Genomic DNA, 21,178 nt, shown 5'->3' on the forward strand with positions numbered 1-21,178 from the left:
ACATTATTTGTCATTTAATATCTTACCATGGTCTTACATTGAAGATGATAAATATCATGTGATCATGTTAATATACCACAATAGTATGTCATATCATCATTTGCTATGACATATTAGTATAAAGTTATTTATCATTAACATGAAAAACAAAAAATACTACAACGTGATCATGTCATGAAAAATATTGCATGATTATGTTAATATGCCACAACAACATGTCATATTACCATATACTATAACATGTTAGTATAACATTACTTGTCATTTTATACCCATATGGCATTAACGTGAAAAATGAAAAATACCATGATGTGGTCATGTCATGAAAATTGTTGCATGATCATATGTCAATATGCTACAACAGTATGTCACATGTTAGCATAACATCAGTATGTTATGTCACCATTTACTATAATATGTTAGCTTGCCACATTAATACCACATAACATAAAAATGAAAACTGATATTGTTATTAGTCAACTGTTAATTATAAGAGTCTATTTGATCAAAATTAAAAGTACACTGGCTTAATTAAATATAATAAAAAATAGAAATTTATTTAAATTTTTTTGAATAACTTATGAGCTCTTTAAAATATTATGCCAAGATTCAATAAAAAAATCTATCGAGCATATAATTTTTAATAATATATTAATCAAAATTTTAAGTTGATGTGAAAGAGTCGTTTCCAATTTTTTTTTTTTGTTTAGGTGTGATTGGCCACTTCAATAGATATATTTTTTCTAATGAAATCTTAAATTCAACTTAAATGCATTAAAAAAAATATGTTTTGATGTATAAAACAGATTAAATTTGGAAGTACAGTTACTTGTGAAAAAAGTATTAGTAAAATGGTACCAAATTAATCATGTGCTATTTTTAACTTTATTAAATTTTAATTCCATTTTTAATTTTCTTTTTACTAATCAATTTGTATATATTTTTTTTATAAAAATTCAAAATGGTGAAAGAAAACTTATCTCAATTTTTTCAATGTGCTGGCAAAAATTAAGAAATTCAAATTTTTTAGATTTTAGCTAAAACATTGGAAAAACTCAAAAAAGGTTTTCACAAAACTTTTCGATTTTTATTAAAAAGAACTTTTATTGTATTATCATAATTTTTCCTAAAAAAATCTATCATAAATGTTTATTAAAATTTATTATCTTTTTATGATTTAAAATTATTACATCCTATCTTATTTTAATGGTACAATAATACTCAATAGAATCTACTCAAAAACTGACTCGACACTATTTTCATTAAAATCAGCAAAAAAAAACAAAAAACAAAAGCAAATTTTGTAAATTGGGTTTCTAGAATCCAATGGATAACTGCTCTTGTGACGATTTCGAGAAGGATTGCAGCAAGTTTGATGATCTCTGCTAAGATAGCATCTTCTTTTACTTGCTCAACAAGTTGCTGAGTAGCAGACAGGAAATTTTCTTGTGAACTTGGAATTGTTAGACTCTCGGAATGACCAAAGTTTCTTTGAATGTCTGTAGATGCTTGTTGCTGCAGATTTCTTGAATCTGTTTTCTTAGAGGGGAGGAGCTCTGTAGTATGCTGGCACAGTTAGAGGGAAAAACATTTGTCTGACTCCTTCAGACTTTATAAGGGGGAAAAGGATACCTGATGCAACCTGAGAAAACAAGAAATTGGAAAGGTAACACGTCAGATTTGTTTTAGGTTGTTCTGAAGTTGCAGTGAACACAATTGGCAAAGAAACATGACAATGTAACAATATTTTAACAGAGATACTGACCCAAATCAGTTTGGCCCCGGTCCAAATGCGGTTGGGAGAAGGAAATGGAAGTAACAACCGGCCAACACCATACACTGCCATGGCAAAGAAGTGAAATGCTAAGCTTGATGGACGAGGGTACAGACCAGAGAGTAGAGATGATAGTCCATTTGAAAATACGCCTCCAAGACTCAAATAGCCGAAACATGCTTGTTGCATTTGCTCCATTGCAGGATCAGACGAGGCACTAAATACCTTGTGTAGGGTGTCAGCCAACGTATTTATCGTAGATGCCATTGGCTGCATGCAGGACCAAAACCATCCAGTTAATGCAAAATTCTACATTTTCTGATGCAACTTAGAGAAGTTGCCCTCAATTTAGTTACCAAAAATAATGCCAGAAACATTTGAAATAATGTAACGGAGTTGTTTATGCACAAAATGTATACATGAATTGTAAATTTACTGCAGAGAGGAACATATGTATGTAGCTTACCTTCCTCAGGGTATAAAAAGATTCAAGATATCTGCAAACTGCCGATGCATTACCTAGATTGTGCAAGGGTCTTAGAAGATCCCTTATCACAACAACATCAGATAGTGCAACAGTCATTCCTCCTCCGGTTATAGGATGTCGCATATTGAATGCATCACCCATCAAAAGTGCACCAGGAGTAGGGAGTGGAGCTGCTGGCATGGTTCTATTCGCCATAGTTCTTATGTTGTTCTGCTTCTCTACTGCAGAGATGAAGGCAATGTATAGTGCAGGAGGAATCTGCATGTATAATTAAGTTATATGGTTAGTCCACAGATGACAGAAACCAGTAAAATATAGAGGTGGCGATGTTAAAATTTTCAGAGAGAGGCAGAACTGCAAGGCAAGGTTTCCGAAAATGATGAAAGAAAGACAGCAGCTACCTTGGGAGCTATCACAGTTTTTAAGAAATGGGCCATTTCACCACCTGAAACAGAAGGTAGTTTTTGGCTAGGTACATCAACCAAGCAACGAATTTCAGTGCTGCTAATAGGATAAAACAAGATAGGTGAAGGATCTTCCAGTATAATAGCTCCATAATTTGCATGCGGAAGTTTACAGTTCTCCAGAACCAAACCAACAAAATAAGAGGGGATATCAACCTGCAGAAACAATCATGAACTTTATATTTTCTCAAAGCATAAAACTTAAGAAGATTAAGCAAGAAAGCATGAATGTGCCCATTTGTATGTGCTCCTTATGGACTCAAAGCTTCTCTTATTTCCGCAAAACTTACATTACCATGTTCTAAGCAATTCATGTAAAAAGCATAAAACTTAAGAAGATTAAGCAAGAAAGTATGAATGTGCCCATTTGTATGTGCTCCTTATGGACTCAAAGCTTCTCTTATTTCCCCAAAACTTACATTACCATGTTCTAAGCAATTCATGTAAATGATAAACTTTCTTTTAACGTGATTTTTCTTATAGAAGGTTAATTAAGTTTAGTAAGAAATTTGATAATTGACAAGATTTGCTAAGCAATTTCACCTTACGGTAGCAGAGAGAGCGTCTCAAATTTGAGAATCCACCATCGCAGACAATGGTGAGGGGAGCCGATGCTGTCAGCTCTTGACCACTCTTGTTTTTGTAATGCACTCCTAGAATAGTCCCATTTTCTTCAAGCAGAGATGTTACTGTCCCTTGTTCTAGATTTACACTGCATAATCAAAGGATACAAGAACATGAATTTGGAGCTTGAAAGTCCCATTTCATCACTTGCATCTTAGATGCTAGCTTTGCAAATTTGTACGAGTCAAGATTTTGATAACAGAAGAAAAACTGTGTATATATTTTGTCATGGCAGGGGCCAGTAAAGCAAAACAGAACAATGACAGTAATCTGGGAAAAAGTCGAAAAATGGTAATATGAACATCAGCAATGGAAACTGGTTCTGACATAAATTGTTTGATATTGAAGAATGATTATAATGAAGTTGGTAAGTACTTGGGAAGAGATGCAGCTTTCTCCCGCAACTTTTGTACAAAGCGTCCATTATGGAAGGTTCTTCCAGCCACATGGGACTGAAATTTTTCCAGGGGAAAAGATATCTTGGTACTCTTTCCATCCTTGTACAGATCATAACCCAAAATTCGCTGAGCATCAATCCCAGCTACACAATCTGGCGTACCAAAAATCAATGTATCAAAATTTAGCGGGGAACAGAGAGAGAGAAGAGCAAGAAGAAAACGAGTTGCGTACCCTCCAGGCCTAACTCAGTTAACTTGACGTAGCCTCCTGGTAATAGACCTTCACCAGCAATTCTGTCAGGTTCGTTTAACTCTCTCTCGATCACATGCACTCGACGTCCGTCCTGCAACATGTAAGAAGAAAAGTTTTCAGTTAGTATATATCATAACAGGAATGGACCAGGCCGGAACAGGAGCTTATGCTACACTAGGAAAAGAGGGAGATATTCAGACCTTTCCAAGAGTATAGGCAAGAGCAGCACCTGCAACTCCAGCACCGACTATGATAACATCTATAGCCCCAGCAACCTCGCCGTTTCCGGTTTTCTTCACACGGTTTTCCACTGGGAACTCCATAGATGATGTTCTTGTCTTCTTGAGTTCTCTTACCAAAGAATTGTACCAGAAAACAAACCCCAGAAGAGAAGCTATCACTCCTCCAACTATGTACTGGTAAGCCATTATATAAAATGAAATGATGAAAGAAGAATAGGAGAAGGGGAGATGAGGCTGCTTATTTTTTATATTCTTCAAAGCTTATTTGTATTAATTTTTTTTCTCTGTTTCCAAAACGGGTTGCTGATGCAAGTGGATATGGCTAGCAGAGAAATTGGACTGCCAGGTGGATATCCACTTGCAACCGGACAAGCTTCAACCAGCTTCCACTTAACTGTCTTTATAGTCTATATTATTATAACTGTTGCTCAATCATTCTCCAGATACGGCTCCGACAGGGTTGGATCATCGAATCACGTTTTCCTTGTCCAGGAGCAATGGCCAAAAATAGGAGTCAGATTACCCGGATATATGGCTTGAAATATATAGTAAGAGACAAAGAAAGAAGAATAAACGATGATTATGATTAAGTTGTTATCTTTGTAAAATCTTTTAACCCTTAAAAGTTAATATTTATCTATTATTCTACCAGAAGAAAAATAAAAGATCAGAGAAAAAGTTGATTTAATCGGTTATTTTGTTCATTTTAATTCTAACGGTGATATTTTTCTATGCTATTTAGAAAATACATTTTATAACAAAATGTGTGAAAAAATCATACATTTATGTCTTAATTTAAGATTTTATTAACAAAACAAAAAAATTAGTTACTCTTAAATAGGAAAACGAAATTCAAGATAATTAAACTAAATTTTCTCAGTTGGATGGATGAGGAGCAAAATACAAAGGAAAAATATCTTCCCAAACATATTCTCGAAGTCTCTCTCTCTCCAAGATATTTATATAGATATTTATATGAAGCATTTATTTCACTGTCCAAAGGCATTCATTTGATTTAGACGACACTCCCGTAGCCCACGCCATCAAGAAGAAAACAAGTACTCAATTTTGTCGGTTCTTTTCCTTCTTGGTCGTCTAAGCCGTAGCCGATGTAGGTGGCCTCGCTAGAGTGCAATTAATTGGGCAAAGCTTAGCCGAAACCATTATTGGGGTTGAGATTTTTTGTCCCATCTCATGCTATTGTTTTACTAAGGTCTAACATGAAAATCTAAGTAGCGCCTATAGCTCGGTGGTGGAGCGTCAGTCTTGTAAGCGGTCCGTAGTTGGATCACATGGCATATTAGTATAATGTTAATTATTATTTTATATTTACGTGACTTTAAAATAAAAAATAAAAAATATTATATAATAATATTATCATAATATATTAACATATTATATTATCATTTATTATAATATATTAATTTATCATAAAAACGTGATCATATTAATATATCATGACAACATGTCATATTATGTTATCATAACACATCAGCATGTCATGTTATTATTTAGTATGATATGTCCGCTTGTCACAAAAATATAATCATATTAATATATCAAGACAACATATCATGTCATAGTAAATTGTGACATGACATATTAACATAATGTTACTTGTCATTTTATATTCATGTAATCTTAATATGAAAAATGAAAAATATCACGTGATCATGTCATTATGATAGAGTAAATTATGACATGACACGTTAATATAATACTATTTATCATTTTATATCTATGTGATTTTAAATGAAAGATAAAAAATACTACGTAATTATGTTATTATGACACATTAGTATGTCATGTTATTATCTATTATAATATATAAACTTGTCATAAAACATAATCATGTCAATAAACCACGACAACATGTCATATCATAGTAAATTATAACATGACATATTAACATAACGCTACTTATCACTTTATATCCATGTGATTTTAATATAAAATATGAAAATATCACATAATCATATCATCATGGCATATCAGCATGTTATATTATTATCAATTATAATATGTCAGCTTGTTACATTAGCACTGCGTAATATAAAAAACTTATTTGATCAAAATTAAAAGTACAAAGATTTAATTAAACACAATAAAAATAAAATTTATTTAAAATTTTCTAAATAATTCATAAACTCTTTAAAAATTATGCCAAGATTCAATAAAAAATATATTCAACATATAATTGTCAATAATATACTAATCAATTTTTAAATCATAAATTTAGTACTTAATTTTTTTCAAAACTAATAAATTTAGTGTTTAATATTCAAATATTGAATTTCTTTTAGTTTCCCACTATGAAAATTATTCTCCTTAAAACAAAATTATTATTTTCTTTTTATTTTTTTTGACCATTTTTCAGTTTTTCCTTAAAAATTTTGGATTAGATGAGGATTGGGACAGCGGGAAACGGTTATTGATTCCGAAACTAAATTTACAGAAAAACCCTTGTGATGCAAATTGTATTACGATCATGTCTCCAACGGCTACTTACAGAACCTCCCGACAAATTTAAACCAATCTTCTCAGGGTTCGCCTTCCAAGAACTACTGCCACACCCTTTGCCTCTCTACCGGCTAGTTTCCTTCTACCACGCTCCTGTTCTCTCAGATCTACGGCGACAATAAATGGACGAAATTCAGATCAAAGGCGCCGCCGGCGAGGAAGAAATCGGAGACGACTTCTACGAGAAGATCGAGGCTCCTAAGTTCGTGGACCTCACCGCACCCGATCGTTGCCGCACCGAAAACGAGGACCGTTACTGGTTCTGCCACCGTGTAGGTGCGTTTCCTTTTCTTCTTTGTTACTTTTCTACTTAAGCTTAAAATTGGTCTTGGGTTTCCTTGATTTTGGTAAATCAAGCAGATGTTCATTGACTGCTAATGTCCCAACGCTTTGGTTGTTCTTGTTGCTTAGGATGTGATCAGAAGCATGAAGAAGAAATGGATTCTGAAGCCATTTATAAGAATTTTGTTCTTCGGGTTTGTTACCAATTCGTTTTTCTTATATTATTCCTCCCATTTTTCTTATATTGTAATAAGCGATTGATCAACTTGAGAAGCATTTGAATTTTTCAGGTTATGGCAGCTAGGAGTCCAAGTGTTCGGCTTCGAAAAGCTCTTAAAGATACAAGGTATACACATGAAAATCCTATTCCTTTTCTTGTTTCTTAAAGGACATCTTGCATTGACATTACTACTTTTGCTTTTAATGGTTATGTTAGTTCAAATTTGCAATGTCCACGTACTGTTCCTGCTAAATCTTCAAAGTCTAGAGTGTCAAGATTGGCCATGATTTCATCAATTTCACAGAAGATGGGTGACGCCAAAGCGAAAGTTAGACTTGTTCCTAAGCAGAATGCAACCACCCCAAATGTTAGGGCAGCAAAGCAAGCATCTGCTAAAGCCTTGACTACTCCAAGGAACAAAAAGTGTCTCTCAAATCCAGGTACTTTTAGTCTTCGGAACCCCAAACCGACTACCATTGAGGTACCAAAGAGTAGAGTGGCGGCCAAGGCTTTGGTTTTTCATTCTCCAAAGAAGGCAGTGAAGTTGAAGAAGTCTGTAGAATTGAGTAGTTCCTTAAGAAAGATATGTGCAGGGATGAAGAAGCTTGATATCACTGATGCAAGTAAGAAGAATGCATTGGGGTGTAATAGACCTTTAGATACTTCAAGGAAACAACTAAGAGGAAGAGAGGTTAAAAGCCGGGTATATGATTCTTTGAATTCTCAGAATCAGAAGAACAAGGAAGCTAAATCTTTAAAATGTTTGAAGAAAAAGAACAAGGAAAAAGACTTGCAGTTGTCCAGGGGGCCTATGTCTCATGAACGGAATGAAAGGGACTCAACTGACAAGGAGATTGAGGCGAAATCGAAGGATGGCTCTTTGGAAGTTTGCTCTACATCAGGTACTTGTACGAACCCTTCAGAGAGCTTGGAGCAAACCATAGATGAGAAAGTCAAAATTTCATCCCTGTCAAATTCTGGAGACAATGATGCTCCCAAATCCCAAACTGGAGGGCACAATGAAAGCAATGAAAGGATCAGCCCCGAAGAGAATATTGAACCATGTTCAAAGGACAAGGAAATCCCTGAAGCCGAGGAGAGTGATGACAAAGAAAATGCTTTGGCCTCTCACTCTAAATCAAGTGAAAGCAAAGTCATGGAAAATGAAGATAAGGAAAACACATCAGCTTCTGATGAAAACAGGTATGGAATTTATGACATATGTTTTATTTTTTTCTTTATTATTATTCACTTATTTATTCAGCATTCACGATTGAATTTGCATGACAATTGATTGCAGAAAATTGAATTGCACCACGGGAAAGTTGGTGAAAAAGGATGTTCTTGGCAAGCATGAGATTTCCAAAAGCATTCAAAAGGTAGCTTGTTTAAAAGAATGTCACATTTTTTGTATCTGTTTCTTGATCATATGCCATCATTTCACTTTCTGATACCTGTCCATTGTGATGCAGGTAAACAAATTAATGAACAAGACATTAAAAGTGAACTCCGCATCTGCAGTCAACAGCGCTCAAGGGATGAAGTACAGAAAACCTAAGCCCACAAATCCGAAGCCTTTTCGGCTTAGAACTGATGTATGCAAAATTGTTTATTGAGAATGTAGATGATATTCAAAAGAAAAAAGGCAGAAAAATTTTTCCATGTTATCTGATTATCTACTGGTTGTTCAGGAAAGAGGAATTTTGAAGGAAGCAAACTTGGAGAAGAAACATTTTCAAGCACCTTTGAAAGAAACAACCACCGTTCCAGGATCCCAAGCTGGAAACTTATGGAGAAAACATCAGAATGTACAAGTGAGTGCTTTGAGTTTAGACCTCTTACTATATCCCATGGAGTCAATAAAGCTTTTAGGACTAACGTGTTTTTTCCCTTGACTACAGAGAAATGAAAAGTGCCTTGGACAAACTGAAACTGTTAATTGTGCACTTGAAGGAACTGACAATGAATCAGATACAAGAACACTAAAGGATCTACCAGTAAGTTAATTTCGAAGAACTGTAGAAAAAAGAGTTTTTAAGTCCTGCCTATTGCTGAAATTAACCTCTGATACTATACTTTGTAGCAAACTATGAAAACCTCATGCTCGAGGATTTCGAAAGGAGCTATAGACAGAAAGCATTCTACCACTCCACAGAAACGTACTGTGCCTATGCATCAGAAAACCAAATTGGAAAAGACAGCTAAAAAATCCGGGGGTACATTGGAAAAGATAAAATCACCATCTATCAAACCACTAGTGAGACCACGAGGGTAAGTACAATCCTGTTCAGAAACTACCCTGTGCTTTATAAATGAAAAGTAGTGTATGCTCGTTCTCTAACGGACTAAATTGGATTGCCTATTCTTGCAGGGTTGCATCAAGTAGGAAGACATTGGTTTCAAACATGAAACCTGGTCAACTTGGTGTAATAAAGGAAACGTCACCTAGAATGTCCAGAACCAAGGAAACATCAGACCCTGACGAGAGTGGAACTTCCTTAGCTACTAAACCTCAGGGAAGAAGGCATACAACCATTCCCAAGGAACCCAACTTCCATAGCATTCATAGCATTCATTGTAGTGCACCTGTATCATAATCGTCAACCCTGTTTTCGTTGAATTAGATTTGCTTGCTGTGTTTTTATTTACATTATCATAATCTTAAGGGAAATATTAAATTCCTTTAATGTAATTGTTTGTAAGCTGTAACATTTGTGATACAAGAATGATTTGTATTAATTCATTTACAAGATATAAATATTTTTATTTGTGTCACTGTTCCTTGTTCATGTCATACGAGACAACTGTTCTTCCCATCTCAAGCTTAATTTTTCAAGAACATAAGTAAAAAAAAAAAAAAATCAGTTCAATCATGACAGTATCAGAATGAAAATTGCAAATCCATTCCATCAAATCTCTGTCTAACCGGTTTCCATTATCAAAATCTGATTAATATGTCATTCTTATGTTTGTTTTATTGCTCTGTTCTGTCCCACATTTATTTTGTAAAAAGAAATAGTAAAGAACAAAAACCAGAGTTTAAAGAAACAAAGCCAAGAGAGATGAAAGGCCTACACAGATGAAGCACATCTATTTAACTTTATACTTGAACCGACATTCTGTTAAACATTCTTCAAATGATATCTCAAACTACTTCCCTTTATGATGGATGTCAGAGCATATCAACATGTATGCCTCTGCAATTTAGGAATGTAGTCAGGCACTGCAACTGCATGCTGACTCTAGTTTTCAAGGTTAATTCTTTAAAAGGTTTTTCAGCTTCTCATTTGCAGCCACAAGTTCAGCTGCTATTCCTGGTTCGTTGGCTGAATGCCCAGCATCTGAAACAACCTGACCAGAACAATAAAGTGATTTGTCCATTAAGCAAAAGGATGTAGAAGTGATAAGAATAGTCTCCAAAGTTGGGTGATTGCATGCAAATGCAAAATGAACAAGAAACACTAAAAACAGAAATTCTCAATGAGATTGCAGCCTGCTGCAAGTAAGAGTTTAGTGCAAGGTATCATTCCATCCGGCATCCCCAACATGTAAAATCACATCTTCAACAGAACAAATAGCTTATTCTAGTTCTTACCTTAAAATCTGCCTCTGGAAATGCTTTGTGGAGATCCCAAGCTGACATCATAGGGCAGCAAACATCATATCTTCCCTGTTCAAGTGGTTTAAGGGTATCAGACTCGGAACATAGAATTTCAAAATAATTCTTCAAGCTACACACTCACAAAATTCTAGAATGCAAAATAAAAGTTTTTGGTCTTATTCACATGTCAAAGATATCATACAGCGGCAAAAATTCAAGAATAGCATAGCATGGGGCTCTTTTGGTGTTATTCAGTAAGCATTTAGTGCCCTTAATTTTCTACCACTATGTAACAACTGAAAAAGGTGACTGCTTACACGTAGAATGACACTTTCAAGCAAACTATTCAGCACACAACTCTATATTAACATGTTTGCAATGCTGTCTACTTAGAAAATCTTAAGAACAAGCAGAAAGGTTGTCCCCAACGTCTGTGTGGTAAATGTTATATATACCTGTACAATTGTAGTATTAATATGCCTTATCTTGTCAATATTGTCCAACAAGAATGAATCTGAAGGAAGGAATCCTTTATTCACAAAGTAATGGTTCTCAATCCTTGCAAAAGCCTAAACAGAACAATGAACAAACAAATCTATCAAATTTACAGCAAAATCTTAGCATCTTCTTTAGAGTATTCTATAATTTCCAGTTCTAGGTCAAACTGGTCTTCTTGGTTAATCGACTTACCAGTGAAAAATTATCATCATCCCCTCTCTTGATGTTGTCATCATTTGGTAGAAGATGGGCAGTCATCATTTCCCACTTGGTCCATGCCCTAGCAGCTGCACACTAAGAAGTTAACCAGAGAGTTAACAGAAAACATTTAACCATTGCCGACATAACAAACAATTCAAGCTCACGAGTCTCAACCAAGAATCCAACTTTGCTTAGAGTATCAACAACTTTCATTTTAGGCAAGACCTTTTGCCAAATGAAGGCAAACTCTCATTTTCCCTTCTTTTTATGAGGACAAGTGTCTAAATCTTAACCTAATAGGACAAGACCTCCAGCAATAATAGCTATTGCTGGATCAATAGGGTAGAAGGATTAGAGCTCTTGCCACAATACTAATTTATGGATCTGTAGGGGAAGGCATAATTACAAATATGGAATAATATAAATGAAAGTGCACCTTACTACCTTGAAAGGCAAAGATGAGTAAGATGGAAGACCAAATATCAAGGCTGTCATACATTACATGAATGATAGATCTAAGAATCCAGTAACAGGATTGATTTAGAGAAAACAAGTTTAAATGCTGCAATAGCTTAAACATTTCAAGAAGGAACATCATCAGGCTGTCTATAAAATTACAAGTAAAACAAAGTCGAGAATCTTAATAGAGAAAAAAACCATAGCAAACAATATAGGTTCCATGGAAGACACTACCACCAATTCCGAACAGATTCCAATTGAGCAACCAAACTGAAGTCACGCTTTATTCGATTGGCAGGGCCTACTTTTTCTATTTCATAAATTTAGGCATGATTTCTGATATTTACTCTCCACATTAAAAATCAAGCAGTGGACGAAAAAACATATAACAGGTTCAAGAATTAAAAAATATACAGGAAGGAAAGCAAAGTATCCAAATCCAGATGACTTGTCTTACTTGTGTTTCCAAATCATTAGAATTCAGTCTCTTGTGGTAAGCAGTAACAAAGCTCTCCCTCTCATTTTCTGGAATAAGATCCCTAAATGGCTCCCAAGCTGTGTATTTAGAAGAAATGCATAACCATTCAGTGATTACCTTTGCATATTTTAATCAGCACTCAGCAGGAAGGCAAAAAATCATATTATAAAACAAAAAGTCTCAACATAACACCAATAAAATATGGGTTTAAATCATTGAGAGTGTTCCTAAGCAATCTGAAATTTCTTTATCATGCATGGGTTTACTTTCACTGCCTCCATATCCCATGGACTTGAAATTCATTAAAACGTTACAAATCAAACCTCTTTCCATGTGTCTTGAAATTAAAATCTCATGGCAAAACTAACAACTTATCTTACAACATTAGAACAACTGTCCTTTGCGATTAGACCAGCAAAGAATGTGCATGGAACATACCATCAGGGTAAATAGCAGCAGCACCACCTTCATAAAACCAATCAATCTCTTTCTTCCGCAAAAGGAATATCCCTCTTAGAACCAAGCCAGTAACCTTACAACAAATGATAGAGAAACTATCAATTTAAACTAAAGGGGAGGAACTCATGGAATTGCAGGTAACCTGATTGTACGTATCAAGAGTTCCAACCAACAAAATAACGGTTAACCAAGCAGGTTATGCACCTTGTCAGGATGTGATTGACTGTAAGCAAGAGCAAGTGTACTTCCCCATGAGCCACCAAAGACCTGAATAATCAGAAGGCAAATAAAAACAACATGGTTAACTCAACCAAGAACTGCTAATCCAAACGTGACATTAATTAAGTGATTAAACACCACATATCAATACCTGCCATTCTGAAATTTCCAAGTGTTCTCTTAGCTTTTCAATGTCATCAATTAGATCCCATGTAGTGTTCTCTTCCAAGCAAGCATGGGGCGTACTCTTTCCTGCACCACGCTGGAACAAGACGTATATCCTAATTAGAGGTAAAAATAAAAAGGATAGTCAACAGTTAACATAAAGGCTCATAGCGTCACCTGATCAAATAAAATGATCCTGTAAAATTCAGGATCAAAAAATGTTCGATTGCTTGGCGATGTTCCTCCTCCAGGTCCCCCATGAAGAAACACAACTGGCTGCAAACCATGAACAGAATTGATAATAAATCCAAGGTAAAAGATATCGCGCCTCACTCCTAACAGCTAATGCTACATTAAAAAAAAAAAACAATTCAAAACGAGGATACAGGCAATGGATACTCACATGGCCATTTGGGTTTCCTGATTGCTCCCAGTAGATTGTATGAATATCAGAAACCTTGAGAAAACCAGTGCTATATGGCTCTACAGCTGGATAAAGGTTCCTGTTAAGCTCTTGAATTTCCTTCCCTGACTCCATTAAATCACTTAACTGAGTCTCAGTCTTATAACTAACCCTTTGCACCCACAAAGATGACTTCTTTTTCCCTACAGACAATCAAAGCAAGCAAATTTCAACAAACCCACATGCACAAACTAATAACAAAGAGAACTTGAACATTTTGAGTAAAAGAGAAAAGGGCAGGAGGGAAGGAACCTGAGAAAGTGAAATTGTTGGAAATTGAAGCAAGGGATCGAGGGAAGCGAGGACGGGAGGAAGGAATTGTGGGAAGTGAGTAGTGAGTGAAGAGAAAGTTTGATTTTGAGACAAATTTAATCGCTAACCTCATTCTTACTTTATGGTGGCTGTCACATGAGTAGGATGCCTCATCCTGCCTGATAATGAGGCTTTACCGATAAGCATTGCATTGGGGCATCGAATTAGGTTCCTAGGCATATAAAATTAACCTCTTTGGAATATTGGATTATTGTCTTTTTCTGATTTGGCATATTTGGATTATGTTAATCTTATCCTCATTCCCTGTTTCTTGTACCAAACTCACCTTAAAAAGCACAAAACTTTAGTATACTTTTACCCCAAATTATAGCTTAATAATGTGTTATTAAGGTCCTCTAATCTTTTTATTCTTGGCAAGTTGAGATTGAGATGATTCTCTGATTAAAAGATAAACCAAGAACTTTGATTCTTGAAGGGTTTATATACTGAACAAAAATCTCTATTTGGTGCTGTACTTGATGCATCTTTTATAATTTTGCCTCGTGTTTCCTAAACTTCTGATAATAAGAAAATAGAAATTGAATTACCCAAGTTGTGTGCTATCCCTTCCCTTGTGACTGTTCTAGGAACCTTTCAACAAATCCAAATGACACTTTGATTCAATGAACGTGAGAGGTATGACTGAAATTTGAAGCTTCCAAACCAGTGTTGGGGCAAACATGTGACCAACTTCACGAGCTTTGGCCTGCCCCTTACTTGATCTTTGATGTCAAATGCTTTTAGACTTTCTAGTCAAAAATGGAACTTTGAGCCCAGACCTTAGTTTCAATGCAAATATTCAATGTTCAAAGGCAAATATAACCACAAAATGTTCTTTGAAGTTTTCCCAATCAACAATTCATTTGTTATTGTCATTATGCATCTAACCGTTTCTCATTTGCTACCCTTTTTGGAAATGAGGGCCCTCGTTTGTGTTAATGAATGATCAACCAGGTTTCTTTCCATACCAGATGAAGTTGGTTTTAGAATTAGAAAATTGGGAGATTCTTTGTCATCAGGCCGGGCAATCCAGAGTGATATCATCAGTAATTTATACTGTAGTTTTTTAGCTTTGTATTTATACTACTAGCACTTTTGTCCCAAAAGATAGCATTTGTTTTTGTACATCAGCCGGTTAACAGAGAAAAGAGCCTTGATTACATTATTTGCTTCTGAAAGAAAACTGGTGCAACTATAATACAAAGGAAGAAAAGACACCTACATAATTATATTTTTCATCTGCTATTGCTAGCCAGAGAATCTGCTGCAGCTACAGCTGAAAGTAACTTTGCTCTCTTCTATAAGCTAAGAAAAAAGAAAAAGTCTTCCTGGTGCTTAGTGCTTACTCAGGGTTTCAAATTCCTTGCCTTCATGGAAAATCAATCTTCAACCATTACTGGATGATGAGTTCAAAGGCTCAGATTAACTTGCCATTGTTCTTCCAACTCCCATTGGGGCTACTTTCACCATTTTTATGAACAATGATATCAGTAAGTTTACAAGGTTCAGCCTCCTCCAGCATTTTAACTACTGCTCTCATGCTAGGTCTAAGTGCAGGAAACTTTGTTGTGCAGAGAACTGCAATCCGTAACACGTTGATGGCATCTTCCTTTAGAGCCTCTGAGATGTTCAAGTCCACCACCTCAACCAACTTTTCTTTGCTCTTCTCTTTGTTTTGGATCCAGTACACTATGTCCTTGTTCTCTCCATATTCTGGCTCTGCCGGCCTTTTTCCTGTGACCAACTCCATCAAGACAACTCCAAAGCTGTAAACATCGCTCTTTTCGTTTATCTTGCATGTGTATGCATACTCTGCCACAAAAACAAAAGTAAAAAAATCAATTTTATGCAGCAATATAAACTTTTAAATGCACTTTATCCTTGCTGCTATAACTTATAATGATGAGTAGTAGGCACTAAAATTGATCAACATAAACAATAATACTGAAGAAAACAAAGTAGAAGAAACTTACCAGGAGCAATGTAGCCATAAGTTCCAGCTATAACATGAGTCCAATCCCCTCCACCACCATTCTGCACAATCTTTGCAAGTCCAAAATCAGCAATCCTTGGCTTCCACTCTTCATCTAACAAAATATTGCTTGACTTCACGTCGCGGTGTATAACAGGTCTATCATACCCATGGTGCAAATACTCTAACCCTCTAGCAGCCCCTACTGCAATGGCATATCTCAGCTCCCAGCTCATCTTTATCTTGTGACATGAGTGCAGCCTGTCCCACAAGCTCCCATTAGGTAAATACTCATAAACCAGCAGATTGCTATCCTCACTTGTGATGCTGCAGTACAGCTTCACCACATTCACATGCCTAATGGCACTCAATGCGGCCACCTCAGCATCATATTCCATTGACCGAAAATTCCTTTCTGTTAGCATAGCAGCAGTGCTTCGGTAGCTTCTACGGTTGCCAGAATTTGAGGTCCAAATATGCTTCACAGCCAGTTCTTTGCCATCTACCAATTTAACTTTATAGACATTTCCCGATCCTCCTTTACCTACTAAATTCTCAGATTTGATGGCATCCATGATATCCTTTTCTGTGAAACTTAGCATGTGATATGATTTCATGTCCCATGAACCCTGCCTCAATGGATGATCAAGATTACTCTGCCTTACCCTCACAAACAGGTAACATCCTAGTGATATAAGCAGGACTAATATTCCAGCTATGAAACAGGATAAAAATGTTGGAAGATGACTTGATCTACCAGGATTTGATGAACATGGCTGAAAGTCCTCCAGATTTGAGCTGCATAAGCCTGGATTCCCCTCAAAGCTATCCTTGAAAGCCTGAATAGATAGAGATGTGGGTATGCTACCAACCAACCTGTTGTTGGACAAGTCTAGAAGGCTTAATCTCAAAGATGAAAAAGTAGTTGGAATTTCACCAGAGAGTTTGTTATCAGAGAAATTCAAGGAGTTCAGATTATGCAAAGATCCAATAGTATCAGGAATTTCCCCAGAAAGTGAGTTACCGGCAAGGTTTACATCAGTCAGAGAAACACATGAGCCTAATGAGTCTGGTATTGTGCCAGAAAACATGTTACCATTCAAATAAAGACTGCCAAGGTGTTTCAATTCTCCAATGGTTGCCGGAATTTGGCCGGCAAATTTATTTGAAGTAAGCTGAATTGAGACTAATGATGAAGCTTGAGAGATTGAAGTAGGCAATTCACCTGAAAATCGATTATTTGCCAAAAATAGTTGTGCAAGAGACTTAGCATTACCAATATCACCTGCCACTGGACCTTCAAATTGATTCATGGTGAGATCAATTATGGAGAGATTTGGCAAGCTCCATATTCCAGCAGGGACAGAACCAGAGAGAGAATTGCTATTTATTCGTAAACGAACCAAGGACTTACAGTTTGTGTAGCTTTCTGGGATAGTGCCATTGAAGTTGTTCTGTAGCAAAAGAAGTTCAACCATTTTGCCATTCTTGCACATGTCCGGTGGTATAGGACCTACCAAAAAGTTCTCCGAAACATCTATGAAAATGAAATCTGACCACGAGCCAATTTTTGCAGGAAGCTGACCGGTGAGCTTGTTCTTGTAAAGTGACAATCCTTCAAGGTTCTGGAATTCACCAAACTCCTCAGGAATCTCTCCTGAGAACTGGTTTTCAAAGAGCTGCAAAGAAGCAAGCTTTTTCAAGGATCGCAACTCTGATAGGTCGCCTTCAAGCATATTCGTTGACGCATCGAAGTTCACAAGACTTGTGAGACTCCCAAATCCAACAGGAAGTTTTCCTGACAATGAGTTGTTGTAAAGCTCCAGTTGCCGAAGTTTGTTGAGTTTCACAATTCCGGCTGGGATTGGACCTGACAACCCGTTATCAGAGAGTTCAAGATTTTGTAGCTGAGTGAGGTTCTGAATTCCCTCAGGAATCTGTCCTGTGATGCTGCAATTCGTCAGATAAAGCCAATACAACTTCTCAAGCTTCAGGACCTCCGAAGGAAATGGAGTTAAATCAAAGGGATTGTCACCAAGGCTTAAGAAAGTCAGTTCTGTGAGATTTTCCAGTGATTTCCATGGGAAACGCCCGGAAAATCCACTATTGTTCAAATTCAAGAACTTCAATCCATTTAAAGAAGACAATTCAGGCACTTCTCCAGAAAAAGCATTCCGTCCCAAATCCAAATACTGCAGGCCTGCACATTTCTTCAGGTCCTCAGTAATCTTTCCATGCAAAGAATTGTTTCCAAGATCAATCTTCTCCAGGTACTGTAGCTCGCAGATGGAATCAAAAGGAAGAGAACCAAACAATTGCTGTTGGGGAAGATTGATTTCCTTCACGAATCCATTCGAATTGCAAACAACTCCTGTGAAGTTACATGGAGAATTTCCCTGTGTCCATGAACTGAAAACATTAGTATTTGACCTTTCTAGAGCAGACCTGAAGTTCAGCAATATCTGCAGCTCATCAGACTCTGCAAAAGAAATTAGGGTCAACAAAAGAAGAAACGGAAACATTGGAGAAGGCCATTGCCCGAAGTTTTGCCGGACCGACATGGCGGCCAGTCAAGGCTAGTTGAGCCTACAGGTGGAGTGTATTTTTGAGCTTCTGTCAGCGTTGTAGTAAGCGAAGTGTGGAAATTCAACAAACTATTGGTTAAAACACGAGGGCTGCTTTGAGAGTTTGAAAAATTTGAGCACATTTCACGTGTAGAGATACGGATACCAGATTATTACAATGGAAAAATGTGGCACGTAAGCTGAAGGAAAAAGAACAAAAAAAAAAAAAACAAATGGCACCCAACAGCAGTTAGGTTGCCAGGTTCTCTTTTTCTTTTTTGTTTTTTCTTCGAATTGAGTAAGCAAGCATCTAAGACTGAAAACTTTCACCAGGTTTGGTAGGAGGAAACTGGGTTTAATCTTCAAAGGAGAACGATCATTTTCATCATATTTCAATTGTTGGTCAACATTTCACGCTTGCCCAATTGAATATTTTAAGAGGCAGGGGGGCAATCTCCAGTGTTTTGCATGCGCTTGCCTGTCCATTTTCCATCAGGGTCTCATCAGAAGAGTACTCATTTGACAAAAAAGATGGTCGGCAAATGTGAATCTGATCCTGATTGCTTCAGAACTCCCAACCCATTTCCTGCAATTCTATCTGCAACACGTCAAACAGTAACACCCGCCAGCATCTCAAAGACATTGCATGAATCTCATTTGAAACATCTTTTCCCTGGCAAGACTGACATACTTTCTTGTCCCATTAAGAAATTTTCATTTTCCTGCATCAAAATTTCCAGTCAAAAAAGATTAAAGAATGGGGGCCAAATACATAACACTCGATATGTTCTTGAACTTTCATTCATGGGAGCGTAATGTCATATTGGCAAGGCAGAGAGTGGAAAACCAATGGCCTCCGAGTTTGACTGAGGTCTGGATGGCTGCCATGTGGAATAAAGTCCGTGACAGAAAACGAGCACATTTCTTCTATGGGGTCCAGATCATTGGACTTGTCACCGACTCGCAAACTGACAAAAAGTTCCGAAAGGGGTTGAACCCCAAGAAAAATAATACGTAGAAAAGTTCTTGGAATTGTTTGTTGAATCAACGTATAGCTAACTGGTTATTCTAAATCTGTGAGCACATTGCTGACTCAGATTTGCGAGCTTTTTGATGGGTGATTAAGACATTATCCTATTCAACAACCCCAACCCAGAAAGGAAGAGATTGAAATCCATGCCGTATATCACTTTTTTTCAACGAATATTTTACCCAGAGATTGAAACCCAGAAAGACGCCTCGAATTTCTTAATAGGTTTTTGGCCTTCCTTGGGTTCACTAGAATTCGATTCAAATTGAAATAATTCATCAAATCATTGAATTTGATCAGTTGAGTTCGATTATTTCGGTTTTGGTTTTAAATAGTTGTTTTTTCAATTTCTTTAATTAATTTTGGGTATCCATCGTTTATAATTGAATTAATTGAACAAATCAAATGTTATTGAAAATTATTGAAAAAAATTATGAAAAATAATAATAACTGACCGAACTGATTATATAATTTGACTTCGATTATTTTAATTTTTAAAATATATTTTGATTAGTTTGATTAATTCAATTTTTAAATTTTCAAATTAAATCGATCAAATACACATTCTTAACCCCATTGTCAAAAATTGATAAAAATAAAATACTAATAATACACCATTTTTAAATTGAAGCTCTAAATTATATTGTAAACTCAAATAAAATATAAGGTTGTGTTCCTCAACAACATGGCAAATCCCTCTTCAGTTTTTCCACCAAAAAAACAATAAGATCCATCCCCTTCACTTCCAGGCCAAGATAGCTTGGAAGTCTACTTGCCAATATTCTCAACTCTTCAACTGCCATGTGTAGACTATCTTGCTTTAGTCTAACTACCCTCATAAGCAAACCCAAAAAAAATACAAATTTTCAAACTTGCAATTCAATTATGTGAAGCTGTTTCCTACATGAATTGATCGATTTTAATTATTAATTCAAATCAAGTAATACTCGTTACGTCTCTTTTTTTTTGTCCTTTTTTGTCCCAAAATATTTTTAAATAATGTCATTTTTTCTTTTTGAAACACGTAACCTTCTTCCATTAAAGACAAACCTGTTAATATGGGTTAGCCCGACCCTAACCCTTGTGGATTGAAAAAATATAAGTAGGGTCGGGTCAATCCATTTTTTATATAAATTGTGAAATCTCCAACTCAGCCCACCCCTTGCTAACCTATGGGTTGGGTTGGGCCAGTTTTTTTCTTTTTTTAAAAAAAAAATTATTTTTATAATTTTAGCTAATAAAATTTTTATTAATAAAATTATTTTATGATTTAATTTATAAATTAAAATTATTAATTTAATAAGTGAAGATTAAACATATTAAAATAAATAAAATAAGTAATATTATTGATAATTAAATTATTACTTTTATATAATTAAATATATAAAATTATTAAATTAATTAAAATTATTAATTTTTTAACCCACAGGATTGGCTCGCCTCAACCCACTGATTTGGTGGGCTAACCTATCTAGGTTCGGTTTAAATATGAG

At 35.8% G+C, this 21,178-nt stretch overlaps 4 protein-coding genes across 5 annotated transcripts; 1 reads left to right on the forward strand and 3 right to left on the reverse strand.

Moving 5' to 3' along the window:
• Nucleotides 1–1,148: 1,148 nt before the first annotated feature.
• On the reverse strand, nt 1,149–4,735 carry LOC18607299 (squalene monooxygenase SE1-like). Its single transcript, XM_018116603.2, has 8 exons — nt 4,201–4,735; nt 3,980–4,091; nt 3,725–3,899; nt 3,269–3,437; nt 2,663–2,881; nt 2,241–2,519; nt 1,766–2,044; nt 1,149–1,642 (listed from the first exon to the last, which is right to left on the reverse strand). Exons 1-8 carry the CDS (start codon nt 4,426–4,428, stop codon nt 1,541–1,543), a joined length of 1,563 nt encoding a protein of 520 aa, XP_017972092.2. The 5' UTR covers nt 4,429–4,735; the 3' UTR covers nt 1,149–1,540.
• Nucleotides 4,736–6,802: 2,067 nt separating this feature from the next.
• Nucleotides 6,803–9,847, forward strand: LOC18607300 (neurofilament heavy protein). Its single transcript, XM_007041382.3, is given in 11 exon segments — nt 6,803–7,038; nt 7,174–7,238; nt 7,335–7,390; nt 7,481–8,467; nt 8,565–8,643; nt 8,737–8,859; nt 8,956–9,078; nt 9,166–9,261; nt 9,348–9,535; nt 9,636–9,728; nt 9,730–9,847. Coding segments are annotated over 11 exon segments (2,001 nt in total). The 5' UTR covers nt 6,803–6,884; the 3' UTR covers nt 9,767–9,847.
• Nucleotides 9,848–10,168: 321 nt separating this feature from the next.
• Nucleotides 10,169–14,262, reverse strand: PIP (proline iminopeptidase). 2 transcript variants are annotated; one of them, XM_007041385.3, is made up of 11 exons: nt 14,060–14,259; nt 13,748–13,950; nt 13,522–13,620; nt 13,331–13,441; nt 13,165–13,227; nt 12,940–13,033; nt 12,481–12,578; nt 11,556–11,657; nt 11,321–11,434; nt 10,860–10,934; nt 10,169–10,615 (listed from the first exon to the last, which is right to left on the reverse strand). In XM_007041385.3, exons 1-11 carry the CDS (start codon nt 14,190–14,192, stop codon nt 10,520–10,522), a joined length of 1,188 nt encoding a protein of 395 aa, XP_007041447.3. In that variant the 5' UTR covers nt 14,193–14,259; the 3' UTR covers nt 10,169–10,519. The 2 variants fall into 2 exon arrangements, with proteins under 2 accessions (XP_007041447.3, XP_017971953.1); XM_018116464.2 differs by lacking the exon at nt 11,321–11,434 and having other exon boundaries at nt 14,060–14,262.
• An 897-nt stretch (nt 14,263–15,159) lies between these two features.
• LOC18607302 (receptor-like protein kinase 7) lies at nt 15,160–18,798 on the reverse strand. Its single transcript, XM_007041388.3, has 2 exons — nt 16,093–18,798; nt 15,160–15,931 (listed from the first exon to the last, which is right to left on the reverse strand). Exons 1-2 carry the CDS (start codon nt 18,650–18,652, stop codon nt 15,537–15,539), a joined length of 2,955 nt encoding a protein of 984 aa, XP_007041450.3. The 5' UTR covers nt 18,653–18,798; the 3' UTR covers nt 15,160–15,536.
• Nucleotides 18,799–21,178: the final 2,380 nt, after the last annotated feature.

The sequence above is a fragment of the Theobroma cacao genome, chromosome 2 (assembly GCF_053813885.1).
Source record: "Theobroma cacao isolate CCN51 chromosome 2, ASM5381388v1, whole genome shotgun sequence".
In the NCBI taxonomy this organism is placed as follows: Eukaryota; Viridiplantae; Streptophyta; class Magnoliopsida; order Malvales; family Malvaceae; genus Theobroma; species Theobroma cacao.